The 25,560-nt window shown below is 41.5% G+C and overlaps 1 protein-coding gene across 1 annotated transcript in view; it reads right to left on the reverse strand.

Annotated features, from left to right (window-relative positions):
- Window positions 1-24,860, reverse strand: part of nr5a2 (nuclear receptor subfamily 5, group A, member 2) — a 63,326-nt gene extending 38,466 nt beyond the window's left edge. Inside the window, exons 1-4 of the mRNA XM_079220575.1 lie at window positions 24,740-24,860; window positions 21,543-21,661; window positions 17,885-18,026; window positions 9,621-10,327 (exon numbers count right to left, since the gene is read on the reverse strand). Coding sequence (XP_079076701.1) covers window positions 9,621-10,327; window positions 17,885-18,026; window positions 21,543-21,661; window positions 24,740-24,821 — 1,050 coding nt within the window. The 5' untranslated portion in view covers window positions 24,822-24,860. The remainder of the gene's footprint in view (window positions 1-9,620; window positions 10,328-17,884; window positions 18,027-21,542; window positions 21,662-24,739) is intronic.
- Between the last annotated feature and the right edge of the window lie 700 nt (window positions 24,861-25,560).

The following is a 25,560-nucleotide window of genomic DNA, read 5'->3' on the forward strand; positions in this document are numbered from 1 at the left end:
TAGGTGGAGGCATTTTTTTTGCTTTTCTTTGCTGCTTCATCAGCAGTGGTTTGTGGAGGAGAGTGAGATGGAGAAAGGCAGCGATAGATGGAAGTTATAAAAAAACCCTTCTCTTCGACAGGTTTAGGGTGGTGCAGACACTTCAGCCATCCGTCAACAGTTGCATGTCTTGTCAGTGTCCCGAGTGTACTCCCCTACCTGCTTCTTGAGGACAGTTGAGTCTATCATTGCCCGGAGCTCTGTAAACTTGTACTTCATGACAGCCTTTCATCTCTCATCAAAGCAACAAGTAGATAAGCAGACTTTGTGCATCCTACAACCTCCTAACCCCCGTCGTCTCCTTGTAGCTGCCGCTCCTCTGGGATAGGTGACTTTAAATCTTCTCTTTTAACAAGTTTCCTGTTCTTCCTTCCGGCTTCCTACATTCCCCTGGGGTTGAACCTACGGGACCATTCTAGTATTTGGAGAGGCTCTTAAAGCTCATTCTACAACCATCAGGGGGATGTGAGGAGGACATAGGAACATTTTATTCTTGTCAGAGCAGTGGTCGCCTACAGTCAAACAGCCAAAGCATGGCAGATGCTATTGGAAACTACAGACTTTGACGATGCCAGGAAATGAAAACTGAGCTCGCGGAAAGATTATTTTTTTTTACACCATCAGAGCTTCCGCTAGACACATGCCTGCAATTGCTATCTTGTCATGTTCCACACAGTGGAATAACAACTCTTTGCATTACCAGTGTCCCTCTGAGACAGATACAGTTTGCATGTTTGCACGTTTCGTCGTGTGGGACTAGTGCCACGTGCTTTCAGTGCCTTGCTAGGGGACACATTCAGGCAACATGAGGAACACATTCAAGATGTCCAACCTGTAGCAGTCCAGAGAGAAAACAGACTCTGTTATGTCTGATGCATGCAGCTATTTTGACTGACCACACACTGTGCCTTTAAAACAGATCCTAAATCGACTTTTTTTTCATTTCGTATCGGTATTATTGAAAAAAAAGGGATGAGGGTTTACAGTATTTATGAAACAGAAAGAGTGATGTCTTGAGCAATGGTCAATAATTTATGAATGAAAAGAGGCCTTTGTGAAACCAACCCCCCTCCCCCATACTCGCCCTCCCCAAGCTCCTGCTCCTTCCCAGTGCTACTGATCAAACAGATATTGTTACCACTAAAATAGCAACTTAAAAAAACACACAGGCGGCCATAAGACCTGCCTGCAGCCTGGGAGAAAGACTGACAGCCGGGAGTGGGTGAGGAAGGCTGTAGGAAAGAAGGGGGTGAGGAGGGCAAAGAAAGAAAGAAAGAAAGTTTAGTCTCTCCTGACTAAAACAACAGAATTTCCACAGATGTGTGTCTTGGGAGGGACAATACTGTATGTGTATTTGTGTGTGTATGTTGGGGTGTTGAGGGGAGGGGGGGGGGGGGGGGGGGGGGGGCGTGTCATCTATCACTGGACAAATGCTGGGCTGTGGGGGGTGGTGGTGGGGGTGAGAGAGAGAGGGGGGGTTGTCGGCCAGAATGGTGCTGCTCCTCAAATGAAATAATATATCTTTGAAAGCCTACGCCCCGCGCCAGGCCCCGGGCCCATATATCAAGCCCAAGAGCGTCTGGTGGATCCGCTCCAGGCCCATTAACCTTCCACCTGTTCCCCCTTCCACCACAAGCCCCCCACACCTACCTACCGGTCCTCTTTTCACCCCACCACACCCTCCCTTGTTGTCCTTCACCATGCCCCCTTTCCTCCTCCTCCTCATGCCCTTGGTCGTTGCCTCTCGGAACCTCTTGTTCATCTTCCTATTTAACCCCCCCTCTCCACCTTCCCCTCTTCCTCATTTCCCTCATTCTGTCCTTCTCTGGCTGTCTCTCAATATCTCCTTCTCATGTTCTCTCTGTCTCTTCTATTTTTCTTTATCTCTGACGGTCAACTCTTCTTTTCTCCCTCCGTCTTTGCTGCGATATCTCTGTCTCTAGCTCCATCTCCGACTCAATTTCTCTTTCTCTCATTGTCACTTTCTCACTCTGTTTCTTTTTCTCTCCCTGCCACTCAGTTTCAATCTCATGTCACATTATTTGCTCTTCTCTCTTTTCTGTAACTCATTTAAACTCCCCATCACCTTACGTCCCTCATTCTTTCCCCTGGCCTTCCCTACACCTTTTTTTCTTCACTAACTAAGGTAAAGCAAGCATGCTATGAGGTGTGTGTGTGTGTGTGTGTGTGTGTGTGTGTGTGTGTGTGTGTGTGTGTGTGTCGGGGGGGGGTGCAGCACAGCCTGCCGAATAATTCAAATGCAATGGACCAGGGACACAGTTACAAATCTCTGCCAACTGCGTGCTGCCGCCAACCCCATCACGCTTGCAGTTTGTCAGGATTGGGGTGTTGGGAGGGGAGGTTGTTGTGGGGGGATCGTTGACCTCTATGACAAGACAGACATTGCAGCCTGAGGCTCTGACTCTATGTGTGTGTGTGTGTGTGTGTGTGTGTGTGTGTGTGTGTGTGTGTGTGTGTGTGTGTGTGTGTGTGTGTGTGTGTGGAGGAGGTGGTGGTATAGATATACCGCTTCCCAGGGTTCACAGATCACGCCTAAAATGGCTTATTAATTTCCACTCAGTTATGGAGTGTGAAGAAGAAAAAAAAGATGCAATCAGCGGTCAAAGCTGGAAAGCTGGACAGGAGAAATACACCCCCCCTAACCAACACACACACACACACACACACACACACACACACACACACACACACACACACACACACACACACAGAGACTGGAGAAATAGACCGTCCAGTCTGAACTGTGCGGCAGGGTGGTGTAACTATAATTTCACCAAAGTAAATTCATGTAATATTTATGGATGTAGATCGAGGGAAGGTGAGAAAGGGGGGAAATTATGCAGCAGGGCAGAGTGTGGCGTATCAGAGGACCTTACATTATTCACTCAGGTCAATCCATAAGTGGAGAATATTCAGGTGTGAGATGTGAACATCACCCCTGTTCTTGCCCCGAACCCAGGGATCTGTCATGCTGCGGGATTGACTGACATGCAGCCGCTTAGAGGAGTCGAATAAACCGGCGAGAAAGAGTCTGTGCTGAAAATAATTCTACTGCTTGAAATGCTTGTGGATTTCTTTGAATTTTGTGAGGTTTTAAGACCTTTTGAAATTTGATTTGGAGGAGAATTAATGACCAGGATCTTTCTGAAAATATCTGACTGCCAGGGACGGTGCACAGGCAAAACATGATTTGTCAACTTTTGATTGGTTTGAATGTATTAGTTTGTGGTTTGTGATATTGTAATTGCTGCAGTGCTGAAAAGTAAAATATATAATATCTAAAAAAAAAAATAATATATCTGTAAAATGTGACAACTATATATATATAAATACATATATATATATATATATATATATATATATATATATATATATATATATGTATATATATATATATATATATATATATATATATATATATATATATATATATATATATATATTAATAATCTAACTTCCAGTTGATCATATCATACATCATCTTGCATTGGCTGGTTGGAGTTAATAGAAATTATTAGAATATATATGTATATATATATATAAATATATATATATATATATATACATATATATATATGTATATGTGTGTGCTTTTATATTCTCTTTTAGCATCCTCCTTTTCTCCCTGCCTTGCTTCTTCCTCTTTGTTTTTCCCTCTTCTTTCCTTCCCTTTCCACATTCCTCCTCCACTCGTCCCCTCTCTCATCTCCCCTCTTTGTTTCACCTCTGTTCTCCTCGCCTGTCCTTTCCTTTCCCCAGCCATCTGTTTATCCAATATGGCCGTCCCATCTCAGCTGGGAGCTTTCCCAGGGAACAACACTTCTAATACAGTTCCTCCTCAACTTAATGGCCCTCAGTTCTGCTTTTGCCATTCCCGCTACATGCAGAGAGACGAAATAGGAAAAAAAAACGAAAGAGACAGAGAAGCACAAAAACCTGTCTGGATCCCCCCACAAAACGGTCCCTGGATGGCTAAAATAAACAGCGAAGCCACATTTTAAAAAGTTGAAAACGTTTTTTTTTAGGAGGATGGACTAAGTATATGTATAACATTACACAACATTTGACTCAAGACATATATACAACAATATGTCATCTCTTGTTACTGTGAAGTAAACAATTAGTAAGGAGAAGGAGTCTCTTTTCCTTCACAACTTAAATCCTTTTTAAAATGTTGTCATACACTACTAAAACTGTGCAGTTTTGAAGCGTAATTCTTTTTGAGGCTGCAGTTTGATTTTCATGCAACTGTTCTATTCTAGTATCCCTGCCCCAGAGCCGAGTGATGTAAACACTGTTCTTGTTTTACATTTTTGATGCATCTGTGGTGCACTTGCAATTTGCTTTCTATAGTTTTTGCAGAAGAAAGAAAGAAAGAAAGAATGAAAAGAACATTTGTTTATAGAGCTTCAAACGCAAAACAATGTTGTCAGGCCTCGTTTGTTGACAGGAGATGACATCTACATTTGTTGACACATTGTTTAACTGGCATTTGGCAGTCCTCCCAAAACCTTTTACCAACACTTATTTCTGGGATTAAATGAGCATGCAAATACCAGGGGGATCATGTTTTCTAAATCCGTCAGAATGGAGAAGCAACGGTTTCTATCACACCATTTTGCACTGACTGCAGTTTAAAGACATGTTCTTTTAGGGGAACGTTAAAGGCTGTAGATTCAAACATGCATCAATTAGGTAATTCATATGTTCGTTTTGTCCGAGCATTTTGTCTGATTAGATCTTTTCTGGGTTTCAAAAGTAGTAAATCACTACCTGAATAAGTGATCATGTGACAAAAGGGTATATGGTTAAAGGGGATGCAGAAAGAAAGAATGTTTATAAAAAAAATGTTGCTTTACTGTAGCCAAACATTAACTGTAGCAGCCTTAATAAATTGGATTATTTAAACGTGATCCCTCCTCTGTGGGTTGACTGTTGACAAGGCACACAAAAGTGCTCGCTATCCCAACATCAGACACACATCCTTTTTATGAAAGGTTGCAGAGAGGAAGGGGGGTGGAGTGGGGTTGTGAAAAGGGAGTACAGTTAGGAAGGTGAGATATAAACATATGAATCATCAATAGTCCCAATTGCCCTGCTAAAATCTCCCTCTCATTGTGTTTGGGTGGGAGTTGGACCAGCCATCCCAACACTGGAACAATGGAGGAGAGGGTTGCAGTGGACCAGCTGAGTCACCCTCACACACGCACGCACACGCACGCATGCACACACACACACACACACACACACACACACACACACACACACACACACACACACACACACACACACTGTAAATAAATAAATCTATCTAATTTCGTATTCAGCACAAACAGGAACACTAGAGGAGGTGTTTTTAAAAAGGCTGTGTTTACTCTTTTCATAAAGAAAATATGACTTTTTTTTATTCCAAAGGTTCATGTATTGCTATTTTATCAACCAGTAACAGAAAGTATTTTAATTTAAAATAAAATGTAAAATGTAGTAACTTAGTTGTGGGCAAGGGCAGTTTAATTTGTTTCTACATTATTATGTTTTTTTTTTTACAGCATTTATATTTAACAGTATGTCAATTTACTTGTCTTTTTACTTTCATTTATTTTGTTTTTACTTTCTGTTTTCAGTGAGATGTTTTTGCTAAGTACTGGATTTTTCTATTTCTGCTTCAGTCAGAGATTTTTTTTTTCCTAGAATGTCTTTCGACAAGTGAACCTTTACAATTCCATTTTTCCTTTTTTTATTTTTAAATCAAGAAAACTCTCAAAACACGGCATCCATTTGGCTGCATAAAATCTGTTTTACTGAAGCTACTGTCGATGGTAAAAAACTCGATGGCTGTAGTAAAACTGATTTTTATTACCTCTAAAGGACAACGTTAATGCAGGAAGTCAAGACCAACCATTGCCAGTGGCTGCCTTTTAAAAAGCTTTTTTGAGTGGATTTGTCCTTTAACATGCAATGTTGACTGGTCGACGGTGGGCACCAGAGTGGGCGGAGGAGTTCATGGCAGGACAGGAGAGGATGAGAAGGGGAGGGGGTGGCAGAGTGCTCGCCTTCGAACACACTCAAATACTTGTACGGTAAAAACTTACATCATTATATACTGAATTAACCACTGCTAATATAGTTATGGAGTATACAAACTATGGCACATGTCCATACATTTAAACATACCTCAATACCTGCTGATAACTATGTATTTGTACACCGTCAAAATTAAGTTGCAAAATGAAGCCCATTGTCTGCAAAATGTAAATCGTTCAAAGATAAGGTTTAGAATTGTAATTTTCCCAATAACATTGGTATGTTTGAAAAGACAAACGTTTTTGTTTGTCTTTTCAAACATACCAATGTTATTGGGAAAATTGTACTAGTTGCACTATTTTTTTGGAGGAAAATAAAAAAACAATAACAAATGTCCCTGATTAATTAAATAAATTAATTAAAATCCAATCTTTCATTGAAAAATAACACCCATACATTAACAACAACTGACGTAAATCTGATTCTGTACCAGGATTGATATCAGGGAAAATACATACTCAAACTCTGATTAGACATAAACACTCACATAAACACACAATACACACACGCACGTTATTTTAATAGGGTTGAGGTTACGGTCATTTGTGGTTATTTTATTAAAATAACCACAAATGACCGTAACCTCAACCCTGCCAAAACCTTCTCTCCTCACGCCACTTTGTCTCTGATTTAAAAAACAGTGCCCCAGACCTGCATTTCGATGTGTTAAACCAATCAAAACTAGGGTAGGTTGGCGGTAACTTAAGAGCCCACCCCATTTTCTCGAATCCAAGGTGTTAGAAATAAACGTCCCTCAAGTCATACCTCGTTTCCAGAAAGAGGGAGAGAAAGAGAGAGGCAACGCTTTGGAAAAGAACGTGGGGAGCTCTTTAGAAGGTACTCCTAATGGCTAAATATTTATGAGTCCCGTGACCGACGCCAACTTATGGAAACTAAATCTTTAAACACTTTTTTTGGCAGACGCCTCACCCACACCCTCCCAGCTTGGCTCTATTGCCAGGGAAATTCTTTTGTTCTTACGGCGCTAATAATAGTGAGAGGGGCTGTTGCGTTATGTGTGAGCAGTGTCTGTGTCTTAATGTGGGTATATGTGTGTGCATGAGATGAAAGTGTATTTATAGCTTCCTACAGCGCCACACTACTCCTGTGACAAACCTTTAATTCTACTCTGCATCCTGTCTCTCTGGTCCTGGGCTCGACCTCACATTTAATAAGGATCAGATCCATATTGAAAGGAGATGTCGAAGGTCAGGTGGATTCAAAAGCATGATGTCTTAAAAAAATGGGACACACCATTTGTAGTAGGTTGTATCCGTACCACCACACGGTAAGACAAGTGTGTATATGTTTAGTATCAAAGGAAATAAATCCTCTAACATTGGCGAAGTTTTGTCATGCTTGAACAGTACCAGACCATTAGCCTGCATGTATTCCTATGTATGACCACACACACACACACACACACACACACACACACACACACACACACACACACACACACACACACACACACACACACACGTATGCAGCGATGCATATACACATGTATGCACACTGCACAGTCCACACACTCTACAATTATGATGACAAACAAATTAAAGCTCAGCTGAAAATAAAACCTCTAAGACAAACAATTTAGGAGAGACGTTTCAAAACCTAAAGCGTATCACAACAATATCAGCGATGCCAGTTAACATGTGTTCAGTATCAGTTTGGCAAGCTCCCGGTTTGCTTATTCTCCTCACCATCACCATCACTAAGCCTTGCTCAGCAGTTCTCCTCGTAGTTGCTAATGAGAAACAAGCAAGGAAGGACCTTTTCAATCCCCCCGTGCTTCAGGTAGGTGGCTCTTTAAAAATACTGCAGGGAGGTTCATTTCAATTATCTCCCTTGTTGAAGGGAAATACGATCCCACCTCCCATAAACCTATGAGGCCTGTGCAACTGCACTGAGCTCAGGTTATTTTCTACCTTTGTAACAGGCACCCAGCCCAATTACTATTCATTAGGCAAACATAATGACATTTCATTCAGCAGCAAATCAGGGAGTGACACACACAAGTGGGGGAGATAATTGAATTAGGACGAGGGTGTGAGAAATAGAGAGTTCAGAGTGGAGCAAAAATGATCGTTCAAAGTTAATGGGCAAACCACACACAATTATTAGCTGTGGCCACACCTTACGGCGAGCCTGTGTGTGTGTTTGAGTGAAGTACTGCGCACCCCAGTTGAATGCAAATACAGATCTCGAAAATGTCAATAGCGGGGACGCAGCGTATGCTAAATGTCAACATGTGTTTTTCAAGGACTCTATTCAGTGGTGTAATTGGCTCTGTTTTTAATATTACATTTGCCTCATTTGTTATTTTCCCCTTTGAAAACAAAATACTATGAAATATTTGGAGGGAATTTTGCAACAGGCCCAGGCCCATGAATATGCAGCTGAGCCTTTGGCGATGCAGTGTGAAACAAACAGACAAAGGAGTCAGACAACGGGAAGAAAAACAGGTGAAGCACAGACTAATCAAACGCCTTTCATGTCGCTCCGAACATTAACCTTCATTCAGAGCAAATGAAGCTGCGCGAACACAAACTCTCCCTTGGGCTCTGTGATAAATAAGCGGGAATTATCACAGTTTTACAGTGGATGGTTACTATTGGTCAGTTGGGATTGACGGTGTTTCCCAAGCTCAGATGTTGTTGTCAGATATATAAGTCACATATACTGAGTGAAAACACCTTTAAAAGAATGTCCATCACAAATAACTGAAGGTTAAAATAATTCTTCCAATTAAAGCAGTAGACAATTCGTTGTCATTGTGACTCTATTCTCAGCTCTTTTTTTATTTATGTATACCAATATGCTAATAGGCAACATCTCTTATCATCACAGAGTTACTTAGATCTGAGGGATATTTCAAGGGGAGATGGGCGGTATGCAGTTCACATAAAGCCCTCAGACGACGACCCCGTTAGTATGAAAAGTGCCTGAAGCTTGTAGTCACAGTTTTCACAACCCATCGCCAAAATGTGTCACACTCAGGGTAAATGTGGCTGGCTGCTGTATTTTGATCAGGCAGTGGGACAGACAGTGGCCCCCCACTCTCTCACACACACACACACACACACACACACACACACACACACACACACACACACACACACCCTGTGTACTCTGCACTAGTGTTGAGCCAGTGCATAGAAGAGGAAGATTAAAGGCCTATTGAAAATTATAAAGGAACGAACACATGATGTTCATGAACTGTGTAAAGTACTGTCAATTATGGATGGATGACAACGTGGTGAAAGATTTAGCATTGAAACAAAATGCAGGATGATTTATTGAAGGCCTGCAGAGTATCTGCAAATACAATTAAAGATTAAATAGTAGCATGCTCATAATTAATAGGAATGATGGCCAGAAGCATGAAAATTAGGTTGGAAAAGATAACTCATAAATATTTTTCCTCACTGATAAACCAGGTCCCTCTCATCACATAGATCGTGCAAACCTACCTTGAGTTCACGGAAGAAGATGCTGCTGCGTGCCCACTCCACGATGGAGAAGAGTGTCTGGTCGGCCATCTTGCACATGAGGCCGAATGTGTTGAGCTTCTCGTGTTTGCCTCGGCTGGCCTGCTCCTGCTGCAGGTAAGCCATGATCTTGGCCTGAACCTGTGGCTCATCTGGCTCACACTTGAGCAGCTCCACGATCAAGTGAGGGAAGCTGGGTGGCGAGCCTGTCTGGTAGGCATCGACGTAGGCGTAGCCCATGATAGACTCCGGCGAGCTGGTATACGGGTCTGGGTACTCAGACTTGATGGTGCGCGTGCCCTGGAAGTGTCCATAGGCCGCCTGGTAGCCCTGCAGGCTGCCGGCATGTGGTGGCATTGCCATGCTGACCGGCGAAGTGACAAATGGACTTCGGTCGTAGTCTGTGGGGGGCAGGGCGGTGGCATGGTGGTGATGGTGGTGGTGGTGACCTGTGTGGTGGCCCGGGTGGTGGCTCAGTGGAAGGCCCTTGGATGCGGCCGAGTGGATGTTCTGGATGGCGGAGGAGATGGTGAGGTCGGTGGGCACGGCTTGCATCACCTGAGTCATGGCCTCAATCTTCAGGCCGTTGGCTCGGATCAGCGCCTTCTTTTGCTGCTTGAGGGCCCGGTCACGTTTGTACATCGGGCCAAACTTGTTGCGACCTCCACGCATGCGGTCCGCCCGCACAGCTGACAGACAGATGGAAAGAGAGATGAAAGAGGAGACAAGAAGGAAGAGGACAATATTAGCTCTGTAGTATGTACATATTTTGTCTTGAATGCATTCATTATTGACAGTGTTCATGCAAGAACGCGTGATTCTTACTAAGCAAATTAGCGTTTTATCCAGAGTGAGAAATCCACCATTTATACAAAAGAAGAGTTTCATAACCTGAAAAAAGGAAGTCGTTTTTAGAGGATTGTAATTGCTGAAAATGCTTTCATGTATCAAACCTTCTATATTATAGTGATGCTGTGAGATTTGTCCATGTATGTATAAGCATGGCATTATGGTTGTGAACTTGTCATTTGTAACTTGTATGTAGGGCAAAGGTTACCCTGTGGTGATTACACTTGACATTTACCTGTTGACTCGTAAACCCCACAGGTCTAACAGATAGTGTCGTTACTCATTGACCAGAGACTTCAGCTTCAATGAACCGCTCAGCTAAGTGATCGTTGGACAGCTGGCTATCTCTGTCTACTGCTCAGGAAAAGCTAGATATTTGAACAGACTCAAAGAAAGCTCTCTTTCTTAAATGTTTTAATACATATCTTAACATGTTATCTGATTTTGCAAATATCTAAAGTATTTTAAATGTTTAGCAGACACCTTTTTCTTTGCAAAACCCCACAGGCTGAAAAGAGGGACGATAAGCTCATTGTGTTTTTCTGATCAACTAAACATGACGCCCCCTGCCTCCCTCCTCAGTGTGGAATCCCGCGGTGAGGATCACAACGAGTCGGTGCCGTGGGTATTTCTAATGAATGAGACAGGCACACAGTGGACTGCTACGAGGGCCATGTGTGATCTGGCCGACTGCTGCCACGGGGAAGCTGCTCTACTGTCTCCCAGTCGGGGGGCGCTGGTGTTAATTATTCATACTTAATTACCTCTTACCCTGACGAGGCTCGGCGAGCCCAGCGTGTAACGAACTAACGGTCGTCTGGGAGGCTATGCAACAAAAAACCCTCACTCATACCAGTACTGTAGACTATTATATATTATTTTCATTGTATACAATAAAAAAGAAAGCCACATATTTAACTGTATATTCAAATACATGTACAGACGTTTGCCCTGATCGTACATAGAAAATAGTCAGATAGCATGACAAGTCCGCCTGAGTCTACTGAAGCTCACGAAGAAAATTTAAGAGGGGGTGTGGAGAGGGCGGGTAAGGGGTCATAGTTTGGGGGGAGGAGGGGCACACACACGCACACACTCTCTCTCTCTCTCTCTCTCTCTGCTGCCTTGGGAGTGATTTTAATGACCTCCGTCACAAAAGTGTCTGTCATTGATCTGAGCCGAGAGTGGAGACACACACATACATACACACACTCTCACACACTCATACCAACATGCTGACTCTTTCTCGTACATTCTTCGAGAAAACACACACACACACACGCACGCACGCACACACACACACACACACACACACACACACACACACACACACACGCACGCACGCACACACACACAAACACAAACACACACACACGTGGGAAGCATCACACACTGGTCCAGATCACACAGAGAGAGCTTGTAGCAGGCCAGACGCTTGGCCACTTCTAAGAGCCCCTGACAACTCAAATGATACACACACACACACACACACACACACACACACACACACACACACACACACACACACACACACACACACACACACACATACAACCATTTCCCAACATGCTTGAGGTCAACTCAACTGCCCCCTCATCGAGGCCCAGAGATTATCTTGACCGTTAAAATATGTATCACACATCAAAGGAAAAAAATATGAATCAGGAGCCGTCAAATGTATCCATTATACATTATTGTGGGGCGACTTTAACTATTAATGATTTCTCCACAACAGCGTACTGTAATTAATGAGCTGAGAAACTAATAGTTGGCCCTACTGGGAAAACAAAATTAGGCCTGCTTGCCTGCCTCGTACCCGGGGACCCACATCATCATGAATATCACACAAACACACACAGATTCTTTGTCTCTAATTAAACAAGGTGATTTGCATGCATGTAACACAGATTAATATGGAAGGGGGAGGGGAGGGGAAGAGGGGAGCAGAAGTGTGTATGCGTGAGTGTTGGGGGAGAAGATGAATGTGTGCGTTTGACTGAGGTGGAGACATGTTAATGGGTTAGATGCTTCAGATTATGATGACTAAGTCGTCATATGACACTGCAGCTTCAGAAGGTTACTATAAAACAAATAGTATGGTAGTAATTTGTAAATGTTTTCATGCATGAAAAAAAAAAATGTTATCTGTTGTTTTTTTTCATGCATGAAAACAGCAGTAATTACATTTCCCTTTCAATGCTTACATCTGTTCCACACTTAAACTCACTGGTAGCTTTTTGTGGTGACAAGAAAGTGATGTGCTTGATGTTTGTGGTTTGTCTGGCACAAACAACACAAACTGAATAGTTAGCTGGACAGTGACAGCCACCACTGCTGAACGGGCAAACAAGAAAGACAGCCGCCTACAGAAATGCAACAAACTTCATCAACCGCAAGCAAAAAAGATTGCACACTCAGATTGATTGACAGGAGTTGTCTAGAAAGTGCAGCTAGGAGTACTTAGCTCAGCGTAAAGGGAGAGGCCAAAAATAAAAGCAATACAAATTACATTATATATTGTATTATACTATATATATATGAACAGATTTTTTTTTAAATATATATATATATATATATATATATATATATATATATATATATATATATATATATATATATATGTATATATATGTGAAAAAACTTCTATATGTGTGAAAATGATTTGGTTTGGTTTTGGGTTCGTAGGGCTTTGGGGCTAAAGCCAGGCTGAAATGCTAAAAGGCTGATGCTGTCTTCCACTCTGAATTCCCCCAACTTACTGTCTGAGAGCACGTCCACACAAAAACATACTCGGGCACACACACACATCCATAAATTCAGAAACTGACCCAACCAAAAATCTTGTTCCTCTTTCCCAAAAATATCCAGCACCCAGTGTACACACCATCTCAAACATGTACGAACACAAACAACCACACACACACACACACACACACACACACACACACACACACACACACACACACACACACACACACACACACACACACACACACACACACACACACGCAGCATCCTTCACACACACAAAATGTCTTTGCACACATAAGTCCTTAACACACTGAAACACACACACACACACACACACACACACACACACACACACACACACACACACACACACAACAACCCTCAGCGCTTATAGCCTCTGATTTATGGTTGTTTAATATACAGGAATATTAAGCGCGCGTAGGTGAGGATCCCTGTCGACCGGCAGCATATTAATGGGTCCCGCGGAGCCTTGCTGACACCCTGTTTGTCATGTCGGGGCCCCGGCCCCTGCTCCGGATGCGCCCTATCCCATGCACACACATGAATACCTATGATACCTATGCATAAGTAATGGGACAGCTCCCTGGCTTCTGCCGCAGGTACTGGGTGGCTGATGGAAGACAAATCAGAGTAAGAAAGATGGAGACAGGGAGGAAATAAAAAGTGGACGAAGAGGGAGAGAGATACAGTGAAGAATATACAAACACTCAGATGGTGTCGATAATTTGAGTTGCATGGCTCTTGAGAGGTTTTTCATTTATAGTAATTGATGAATTTAAATTTGATGATGGGTTAACTGCATGAACAAAACAAGATGTTAAATAAAAATCGCTTGACAAAAGTGATACCTGAGGAAGCCCGTGTGAGTTTGAGTTACACAAAAAATTCTGAAATGCAGCATCTCAAAACGGTAAAGGAACCAGAGAGTAAAATAATCAGTATTGTATCAACTGAGGCAAAAGTTGCATTGCGTTCTTTGTTTTTGTAGAAAAAAATGATTTAACTTCTGCTTGGTTGAATAGCGCAAAGTGTACAAATACCACTGTTACGCTCTGTCTTTAAGATGATACACAAGTGAAGGAAATATTAGGCAGTTCAGTGAAGCATGTGATGCAAGGCAACTTCTAGCGAGCATAAAAAGAAAATCATGCCAGTGGGAGCTGTTCAGATACGTCACGCGTCATCAGCTTTAGTGAACGACGTGCTAATGGGTCAAACCTTAGTGGGATGTGGGTTTTTTTCTTTTTCTCAATGAGTCAACACTGAGAGCTGAGACGCTACGGTGCATACCAACAGGCAATAATTTTTTCGAGCACCAAAGCGTGTTTGTTGGTGTGGTGAAAGGAGTGTGTGACCGCCAGGCTCCGATTATCATTGTGTGTCGTGTATGAAAGAGAGTGTGTGTGTGCCTTTTTTTTTAACCTGCGTGCTCCTGATAGTAATTAGAAAAGATAAATTAACAGGTTGAACCAATATTAATATTAATATATATTATTAACATATATATTTAACTTTTTATAATTTCATGATCAATAATAAGATTTAAGGAGTTAAAACTGATGGCATGTAGTTTAAGAGATACTTGCTTATTTTATTTTGGAAAACATATCTTTGATGTTACACACTAGGTGAGAGGTATGTTGTTTATCCTGTGGCACACAGAGGAGAATATGATATGACACTATAACCCTCTCTGTTTACTATATATCACTCTGATATGAGCTTGTTTGCCATCTCACCTTGTTTCGCTGCCTTCCTACAACTTTGAGACATTACACAGGCAGACACACACTACCACCCTCACAGCAAACTGCAAAGACCCCGTGGGTTGACTTATCAACAAACAGGAAGGCAAAAGTAAACAGTAAAAAAATAATACTCCTTCAGTCAACTTTAAAGTTTCCCCCACGTGTTTTTGTCCACATTTGGTCTCGATATTCTGAATTCACGTGTTGCTGCAAGCTGCTGTGTAATGGTATGAAAATATTGCAATGACAAAGCACATGACCCCAAACCTCCTTTCCTCTTTCACCGCTATTGTACTCACTTTTTTTATTTTAGGTCAAATGACAGCTTCTTCCTCTTGCCCGTGGCCTTCTGAACACCTTTTTGGGCTTCTCATGAATATATGTATGTGTTTACCAGGGCGAGCTGTATGTGTGTGAATAGTGTGTGTGTGTGTGTGTGTGTGTGTGTGTGTGTGTGTGTGTGTGTGTGTGTGTGTGTGTGCGTGCGTGTGTGCGTGCGTGTGTGTGTGAGGGTTGTCAGCCTTTCTGTATCGGATGTCTTTACTGGTTGTGGCAGGAGTCGCCCACTGGAGCTTCTGGCCCCTGACAGAGTGCTGCAGGGCCCGTCTTGCCCCCAAGCTGAAAGCTACCGCCAGCGAAACAAATCAAACGCTACCCCCTCCCCACCCGTGTCAGCTGGAAAATGACAGGCCGGGACATTCTGCCCAGCGGCCATTCACAATTAACAGCAATTAATTACACCATAAATGGCAGCAAAAGGAAAGAAGCCTCCGGAAAGATTTTAGTTAGGCTGTCTTTGCTCTACTTTCACCCTCCCAGGGTCTTATTTCTTTAATACATTAACTTTTCTCAATTGTATGTGATCATTCCAGGAGCCTAGGGATTTTTAATTTGGTTTAAATTACAAATGTGTGAAGAATTTGGTTTCAGTATTAGACACCAACACCGACTCTTTTTAAAGGACGACACAAAGTAAAACAAATTGCAGTATATTTTTTAGAAGACAATATTGTAAAAGCTTCTTGGTAAACAGAATAAAAAGTTGTATATTTAGCTTTTTAAATCCCCTATTTTACACGTATTGAAAGATGACCTTCAGGTTGCTTTTTCCACTCCAAAATTAGCGATTTAAGAATTAAACTTGTCAACTCATGTGTGGAAAAATAGTTGATTTTAAATATTGTGTCTGACCATTGGAAGAATGTGTCTTGCCCTGCCGTCCTGTCACTTCTGGATAGCTGTGTTTAAACAAGCTTCTGAACCAAGTTCAAATTAAACAAAGAGGCCTCGAAATGGCCGGCCAAAAGTATCATCATTACCATTCTCGCCCTGCCGCCAAGTTTAATATTTTATCTATTACTCTGTCTGGCAAGTTTAAGTGCACAGCAGCTACAAGATACCTCTAACTCCCCCTGACCCCATCTAAAATACTAATAAGCAATGCTGGATTTCAACGCTTTGGAAGTAATGAAAGGTTTCACTTCACAAAGTTCTAGGCAGATATGTGCGAGAACAGATATAACTGAGATGTTCATTGTTAAATGTTTCAATAAATATAATATTCTCCATCCACACAGGCAATTATTATGTCAGAGCGGGTATCAACTTTTCCTAAATGGTAGACATGTCAATTTGGAAGGAAACTATTCACATACAAATTGATCACGGAAGAATATTTTCACAAAAAAGTACAAATACTGTCTGTGAATGGGCTTTGATTAACTGTGTTGAATTGTGGATCATTGGAAAATACATCTGTGGAAATTCAGAAACAATCAACCTCCAATTTTAGCTGCTCCATCTTGATATTTTTTCTCCCAAACTATCAGCAACAGTAATTGCAAACAGGCATCATATTACATATATAATGCAGTACACAGAAAGCTATAACTGGATCTGATTTTCCACTCCTGCAGACGCAATTCTGAATCATATGTTTGTGTTTGGTGTAAAACCCCAGAATAGAAATCGTACAGAAAAACAAACAGTACCATTAATGTGCACTTTAAAAAAGATAAATATTCTCCCATATTGAAATATATCGTTAAAAATCTTCTTGTGAAAGCCAGCCTCGAGGTTGTCGAGTGCATTGGACAGCTTAGATTCCGTCTTGTAGTGATAATGTAACTCCAGTACTTTACTTAAATTTGAGTTACTTAATTTGAGTATTCCCAGTTGTATTTTACTTTATCCCTCTTCACTGCTATATTTCAGAGAAAAATAATAGTTTTTACTTTGCTACATTTATCTGACAGCTTAAGTTACTACAATTGTTTCTTTACATGTACATATTTTACATATTTGATGAGCATACACTATATATTGCACTTTTTAAGTTAAACTACCCAACAGTGGCCGATATAAAATAGTTGAAATCAGCTCCAACTCTTACAACAGTAAAATAGTAAATCCATATTATTTTTTAGATACTTTTAGCATTCATTAACATTCATAATGTGTAATTTTAAATCTGTTTGTTGATACTTTTACTCAAGCAAACAATATTAGTACTTCCTCCAGCACTGGTTACTGCACGTTGCATGTTAATACTAACAGTCTGAGAGTCTTTGAGCAACACATTACAATCCAAGTGGTCAGTCTGTCATAATCACAGTTCATGAAACCCCTTCCTCCTTTATTCCACAACTGTGTCATATTTTTCTTTTTTGCAGAATCCCAAACTTCCCAAAAAAAAGCTACACATTATCTTCCAGCCATTGCTGCACACACTGTTGAACATTTCTCCCTATAGGTTATATCTCATTGTCACCTCATGTTTAAACTGGAAACACGTTGAATTACAGAGGCCAAACTCATCAAGTCATTGAGCCATGAGCCAAACACCTGAACGATAGAAAAGTAAAGATGTTGCTTTACCTTCTAGCTTCATGCCGACGGTGAGGCACTTTTGGAAGCGGCAGTACGGGCAGCGCTTCCTCTGGGTCTTGTCAATCTGGCAGCTCTGGTTCTCTATACATGTGTAGCGCTTGTTGTTCTGGACGGTGCGCTTGAAGAAGCCCTGCGGAGAGAACCAATTAAGACGTCAACCCGCTTGACCCCTGCAATGCGATGGTAATTGGCCCATTCACACTCCCAGACAGATGGAGAGGGGCAGCCTTAATGGATACACACACACATAGGGGGAAGTTTTGAAAGCTACACTCCAAGTGATGGTGTAATGCTTCACGGACATGCACATGCAGAATAAAGCAGAGCCTGAATACACACTTCTTAAAACACACTTATGTCTTTGGGGAAAGTTTTTTTTCATAATGATGTGATAATCTTATTATTAGTAATAGTTTTTGATGGAAATTATTTATAAATTTGCATGTACCTTAATTTTAATGATTTAATTTATTTTACAAATTAGCAAAACAGAAATTCTCTACATACCTGTCTCACTGAGTGTTTTCACAGTATCATGAACTGCTTTATAAAGTGTACAGACTCTAATTTGTGTCCTGTCAAAATGATATTGCTATTCTCATTATTATCTCGTCATATTCAGGCAAAGACTCCAGAATTTACAGGGAAAGCATCTTTTCAACTCTCCACTTAATTATTGAAAAATATGAGCACAGGAGTAAAAAAAAATCCAATAAATTATATCCATAATTCACAGTTCCGGGATTACAGAGATTCACACTTGCAACATGTGATTAATTATAGGCAGCAGCAGTGAAAAATCAAACGAGGGGACGATGGTATAACGTATTCCGGATCTATAACCAAGGAGGAGAATCCTTAAACCTGGTCCTTAAAAAAAATAAAATGAAAAAGAATGTACTGCTGTCAATATCTCACCAAACCCCGATTTAATTGACAATCTGCATTGCCTTATCCATCCCAAAAAAAAAATGTACTGCACTCGTTTTTTGGATTATCGACTTCTCAGTGCTAAAAAATCCATCCTTCAAAGAGAACTTTCTCTCCAATTTTCCATTTAGTGCACAGCATGCGCTATAAATATCTGAACGAAACTGGATTCTAGCGTGCTCTAAAAACCACACCACATCACGCCTGGAGATTAAGCAGACAACATTCCTGAAAAGCTTTCATTTGACCGGCAGTTCAAACCAGGAAAAGAAACACGTAAAGGCCCATTTTTTTTATTTGTAAAGGAATCGCTGCAAGCAACTGTTCATATGCCTCATATGTCAGTGCAAACAGCAACCTGTCTCATTTACTGAAACATAGTGACAACAATTAAAATAAAGTCTGAAATCATCACAATAATCTGAAATGGTAGGCTGCAATTATTATTCAGAAAAGTTAAGTATAATTTAAATTTGATTAAATAATCTTCGTAATTGGGTATTCCTGACCTTGGAATTCAATCCTCAAAAACTGCACAACAGCAACCAAGGAACTGCTTTTACCTCTTGTCAATACTGGCCAGTAAGTCCAACAAAGAATCAGAAACACGATTCACGTCTCACTTTATCGTCCCGGTCTTCATGCTCCTCTCTTGATCTTCACTTGCTCTAATATGTCTTCTGTCTAACTTTGAAATAAAGACATAATCCCTGGTTTTGCTCATATTTATTTTCCCTTGAACTTCTGTCCCCTGTGCACTCTGACTCTGACCTTGACCTTCTTACTACTTGCTTGTAATGCCAGTATTTTAGGATTATTCTGCTATTGCTCTCTCCGCCTCAGTCTCCCAAAATGAAGCACGCTGGGAACGACCTGTTTGTGCACAATGAGGTCCACAAAGCCCGTTTCAGCTTGTTATTGTTATTCCAGCAGGTATGATGTGGTACCATGTTTACTTTATGTGTGTAGTACAGTGTTAACTAACAATGGCTGGTGTGTGTAAGGTGGTCGGATGATGAGGAGGTTAAAGAATCATCCGTTTCAAAACTGGCAACACAACCAAAGCATCAGAAAATGATGACCCTGATAACAGTCTCCTATTCCTATTTAGGGGTTGAATGATATCGGCATGGGTCAGAGGGTATATAGGGGGTAAAATAAATGTACTAAATGATAGTGTGCAACTTACTCCTGTAGCAAGTTACACAAACTGAATCAAAGGTATTTTTATAACTAAGAATTAAATGTAGCTGCCCCCCCCACTAATATGAGTCTGCCACATGTCAACACACTGATATATCAGTCCAGCTCTGACAATCTTGCTGAGATGCCTGTATTTTAGAGATAATCAATAATCAGCTTCAGGTAATTATCAATATCATTCATGTTTCAACAAGGATATACAGCATTTTTTTAACACACTTCATCTACATCCTGCATCAATGCGCGCGCACACACACACACACACACACACACACACACACACACACACACACACACACACCAGAGTGTTTGAACTAAACTGTGTTTGTGGATCGGCTCCCCAACACAAGCTTCTGCTGAGTCTGAAAAGCAGCAGAGATGCCACTGACGTCTCCCTTGAAGCAAGTGCTTAGCATCTCAAGGTCATAATATGGGATAAAATCTATAACATCTGCTTTGAATAATGACCACATAGGCAAGAAATGTGCGCGGCGGCATCAATTCATGCGAGCGGCACTTTCACACCGAATAGTGTGAACACAGAGACAGTTGTCTTAGCTTAATTTTGTGCTGACAGCTTTACTGAGCTAACCAAGAAACTTGGGCAAAGCCTAATAGCTCAGTGTTGAAACCGTGAAAATAGAATATAAAAGGGATGTTGATAGAACTCAAAATAATAGAAGCAACTGTTTGCTTTTCGGTGCCTCGTTATTAACCTGGGACACATTTTTCAGCTCGACAATGTTGTTCTCTTAATGAACTTGTGATGAGAGTTTAGACAGGAGGATACAGGAGAGTACACACAGAGGCGGTATTATTGTGTACTTTGCTTCCTGGGTTAAACCTCCTCCCCCGCCTCCTGTTTTTGGTACAAAAAAAAACACAAACACACACTTTGCATGCTTTTACACTTGTGTTTCTTTTCCTAGCTGTTCACCGTTTCACACAATCCCAAGACATTCACAGGGAAAGTTTGTTTCATCAATTGTCACAACAATATTTGACCCTTGGCCTCTATACCTTTTTTTCTCTGTAATATTAATGGCGAGGAACTGAATCTTTACTGTACAGTTACACTTGTTGCAAGTCCCTCTGGACAAGAATGTTGGCTAAAATATAACCGCAAAAATACATCTCCACAGATAAACAGAGATTAATACACTAAAGTAAAGCAGCCATACACAAATATAAGACCCAGAGTATTACTATGCATGGATTGTATTTTAAAATTGCATAATGCAAACATGGTGGTTTCAGTATTCCAGGAAAATAAAAGTAAATGAAAATGCCAAACACATAAACACATAACAGCTTCACTACTGAATACACACAGGCAACATGCACGCAGGAACTTTATAATACCAACAACAATTAGAAACCTCACTCCCAAAAACTATTTTTAGACACTAGAATATTGCAGATATCAAAGCAGATACAAAAGGTTGCCATGATCACAATATTATTGGAGTGGTGTAATCTTTTCCACTGGGGAGTGGGGCATGAGGGCACTAACCTTGCAGCTCTCGCAGGTCAGTAGTCCGTAGTGATAGCCTGAAACCTTGTCTCCGCACACGGGACACATCTCGTCCAAGTCTTCGTCATAGGTGTAGTCCATCATTTTGAACTGGTGGGCTGAGGATGTGACACACACAGACACACACACACACACACACACACACACACACACACACACACACACACACACACACACACACACACACACACACACACACACACACACACACACACACACACACACACAGACACAAGTCAGTGCTGAGCAATCTCTTTTCCAAAAGCCAACTTCCATCCATCAAGATGAACCACGGGGAACCACGCGACGCAACTGGAAGAGGCTGTTTGAAGTTCTGCTGGACTTGTAGAGGTTTGATATGTGTGGGGGGAAGACGATGAATAGTCGGGTTTGGAGTGAGTTGAAAGGACGCGACCATTCATTTCGCCTGGTTGCCGCCCTCTCTTCTGCATGCGGACAGAAGCCAACAAATAAAAAAAAAGTGAGTCTCATAAATATGCATGCATCTAAGTCGTGAAATCGCCGGGGGAAATGGTGAGATATTAGAGTTAAGGATTGGAGGAGAATATGTTGCCGCCCACAGACAAATGAAGACACACAGAGAAGCCCTTATCTCTGCAGGCGAGGAGGAAAACATTCAAAACCAACTTGAGCCAACATTATTTTCCTGTCGAAGAATCTCGCAATGCTAAAGGCCAATTGCTTCTTTTATGTGTTTTAGGTGATGCAAAAGCAGATGCAACGTTTAATGTGACTGTCTGCGTGTGCTGGAAAATAAAATAGTCCATTTAACAAGCCGACATGATCCTTTCTATATAAAATCAATTCATGTAATTTGAAAATCAATTTAGGAATAAGTGAAAATCCACAACATTGGCATATTTTGCCATTTCTTTCATTAAGATTTAAGACGGAGGATATAATATAAACATATCAGATATAATTGCGGTGTATTTGTTGCCTCGCGTGTTACAAACACGTTGATAAGGCTGTGTGTGTGACAGCGCAGAGCAAACAGCCAGGCTGACATTTACAACAGTTACAAAAGCATTTGTGGTTGTAATCATAAAAAGCAGCCATGATCAAACAGGAAAACCTCAGTGGATGTGGCTGTAAAAGTGGAAATATTTAGTCAACTAGACGCCTTCCAATGCCTCCACATATATTAGCCCACCGCTCTACTTCAAACCCCACTCATCTGCTAACTGAGACCTTTTAATTGGACATGATTTCTGGTTTGTTAGCGCGTCGCCCTGCTGGGATCCGCGCTGCATATTCCAGCTGAAGCAACAAGTTCCATCGAGCTGCCGGTTTTTCCACAGAAGCTCAGAGAAAACTCAGTTTCCGAACTTTCTTCTGGCTTTGAGCGCACGAAGGAGAACATTTGTCGGGGCTGTTATCGTGCTGCAGATTGTTACACATTTTAATGAAGAAAACGACCATAACCGACGCACTGGTTGCATTTACGCAGTGGACTAGGCCGTGTTTCACACAAAATAATATTAGCAGCTCTTGTTGGACATTGTACTAATGCCACAAATAAGGAATATTTCGCGAAATATATTTCCAGAAATATTCTTTGTGGGTTTAAGGCTGATATTTTCTCCCTTCAAATTGTAAATGATCGATGCTTCAGCTATTTCAATGAATTTTAAAAGCTGGGTTAAATCTGTATTACCCCATATACACATAATTTATTTGATGTAAATATGTGGCCAAATTGAGTTTCGTTGAACCCTCCTGCATCCCTGCCTCAGAAACAAGCGGAGGTTTGTGCACGCAGTGTGTGCATGTTGCATTGCTTTAGAACGTGCAGAAACATACCGGGACAGCACAGTCTCTCACCTGCTGGCTCTCACCTCCACGGACACTAGCTCATATTTCCAAAAAGCTCCAACATTTGTGGAAAATGCTGATGATTCCAAATTAAAACCTCTTCCAGTCGCAGCTACCTTGTTTCTAGCCCTGCGTAAAGATAGATAACGGGCTCTCCAACCAGCCACTCCTTGACTTGTGAGTGTATGTTATCAGCTTCTCGTAAACCTGCACGGGCTAATTGACTGCCCGTTTATATTGCTGTGAAATGACGTGAGGGGAACGAGGAGGATATGTGAGTTTATCTTGGCAGAGGAGTCAACCCCTTTTTAAATTATTGCTGCTTTATGTGTTTTCTTTTAGAAACAGATGAAGAAACAATTTTCTTGTATTTGCCGTAGGGAAGATTTCAAAATATGCCCAATCAGATTTTTTTCCTCAATCAAAGCTGTACATTTAAAAAAAAATCATAAACCTAATTTCGCACATTCAAAGATCGAAAGCAACTAAGTGATTGACGTTTTGTGAAATGTAAAAAAAAAAAAGATGAAAAATGCATACTTCGTAAAAAACGATATTTGGTGCTTCCTTTTTATTTTGGTAAATCTATTTTTTTAGGCATTTTTCAACATATTATAGAATATAAATGTGTTACAAAATATCAATTAGTTTAGCTTAATTTGTCTGCTAATTATGACGATTTTACAATGCCTATAAATTAGACTGGGCTTCTTAGACAAACGTTTACTTTCCCGAGGTCAATATTGGAATCACTAAATGAAACCTATGAAATTATGCTCTTCCTTTTTTTCTTTATTTTTTATAAATTGTCAACAACTCTGTCTTAACTAATGTGTGCATCCAGACAAAAAACCCTCTGGCAATTCTACCAAGACGAAGTAAAGCGTTTCATTCCAAAAACTACAGATATTCAAAAGTTAAAAACACAGATCTCCTCTGCTCTGTTTCGCCGTATTTCCGCACCAGGCGTGCGCACACTAATGAGTGGCTGTGTAATCATGACTTAATCACCGGCCAAACCATAGCAAAGTGTGTCCATGTTTCCTAATTGTTATCATAGGAAAGATAGTATCTTAGTAAGACACCGCGATAAGAGACAACACAACGAATGACCTCCACATACCTAATAACTTTACAAGTTCATCATGCAATAATAGCCCGATTTGTCTAATCCTTAGTAATTGTATACATTGTCCGCAGAAATGTGTTGGAAACACGCGGATTAAAAAGTTGTGGTGACATGAGCGCGGAGGACTTCCATTCTGACAACGTTGTGTAAAGTGGAAGTGTGTGAGTGTACGTTGTCGTCTCACGAGATGGAAATGAATGACAGTTCTTACCTTGCATATTCCTTGGCATGCGCCCTTGTTCTCCATACGATCGAGTGAGTCCCAGTGATTCAGTCTCGAATTTGGGCAGCATGTCAGCGCTGCCGGCCCGAGCTGGAGACTCCGCACCGCGCGGCGGGACACCTGGACGCGAGAGGCAGCTCCCCCCACACACAACTCAAAGTGTTCCAAATGTCTATGAAGCTTTTTATTTCTTACTTTTTGTCTCTTTCTGTCGTCCAATTATCGGACCATCCGAATACGAAGTCTGGTTCAAACGATTCAGACTGTCTTCAAACGGCCGGGTTGCATTGCTGGTGCCGATGGTGTTCTGATTTAATTTATGTGATTTCTCAAAATTGCATTTGCGCACAGAAGCGCAATACTAACGCAGAGCAGACACGAGGGATCTCTTCGATACTGATTCAGGAACAGTTGCGTGCGGAGTTAGGGAATCGGTCTCTTACTCAGATGAGAAAACTGCACAGCGTCCGGATTGAAAGGCGATGGTGAGTTTCCGCTTTGCTCTTCCAAAAGCCTTTTTTTGCGCGTCACCCGTGAAAGTGGGACCTTCAATGTAACTTTCAAGCAGACTTGTACGCGCCACCGGGGCCGCCCCCTCCTGTGCGTAAAGTCGGATTCGGTGTGCCGGTCGGACTGTCTGGAGATGTGGAGACCTCTCCTCCTCCTCCTCCTCGCGGCTTTGTTTACTCCTCTCGCTCCAATCCGGGGCGCATGCGGTCGTCTGACATCATCCTTCTGATCCAATCAGGCGAGGAGAGCGGGAAACATCGCCTCAAGCCCTCCAGTTCCGTCTCTCCGATATCTCAGCT

The sequence above is a fragment of the Taurulus bubalis genome (genome assembly GCF_910589615.1).
Source record: "Taurulus bubalis genome assembly, chromosome: 7".
NCBI classification, from domain to species: domain Eukaryota; kingdom Metazoa; phylum Chordata; class Actinopteri; order Perciformes; family Cottidae; genus Taurulus; species Taurulus bubalis.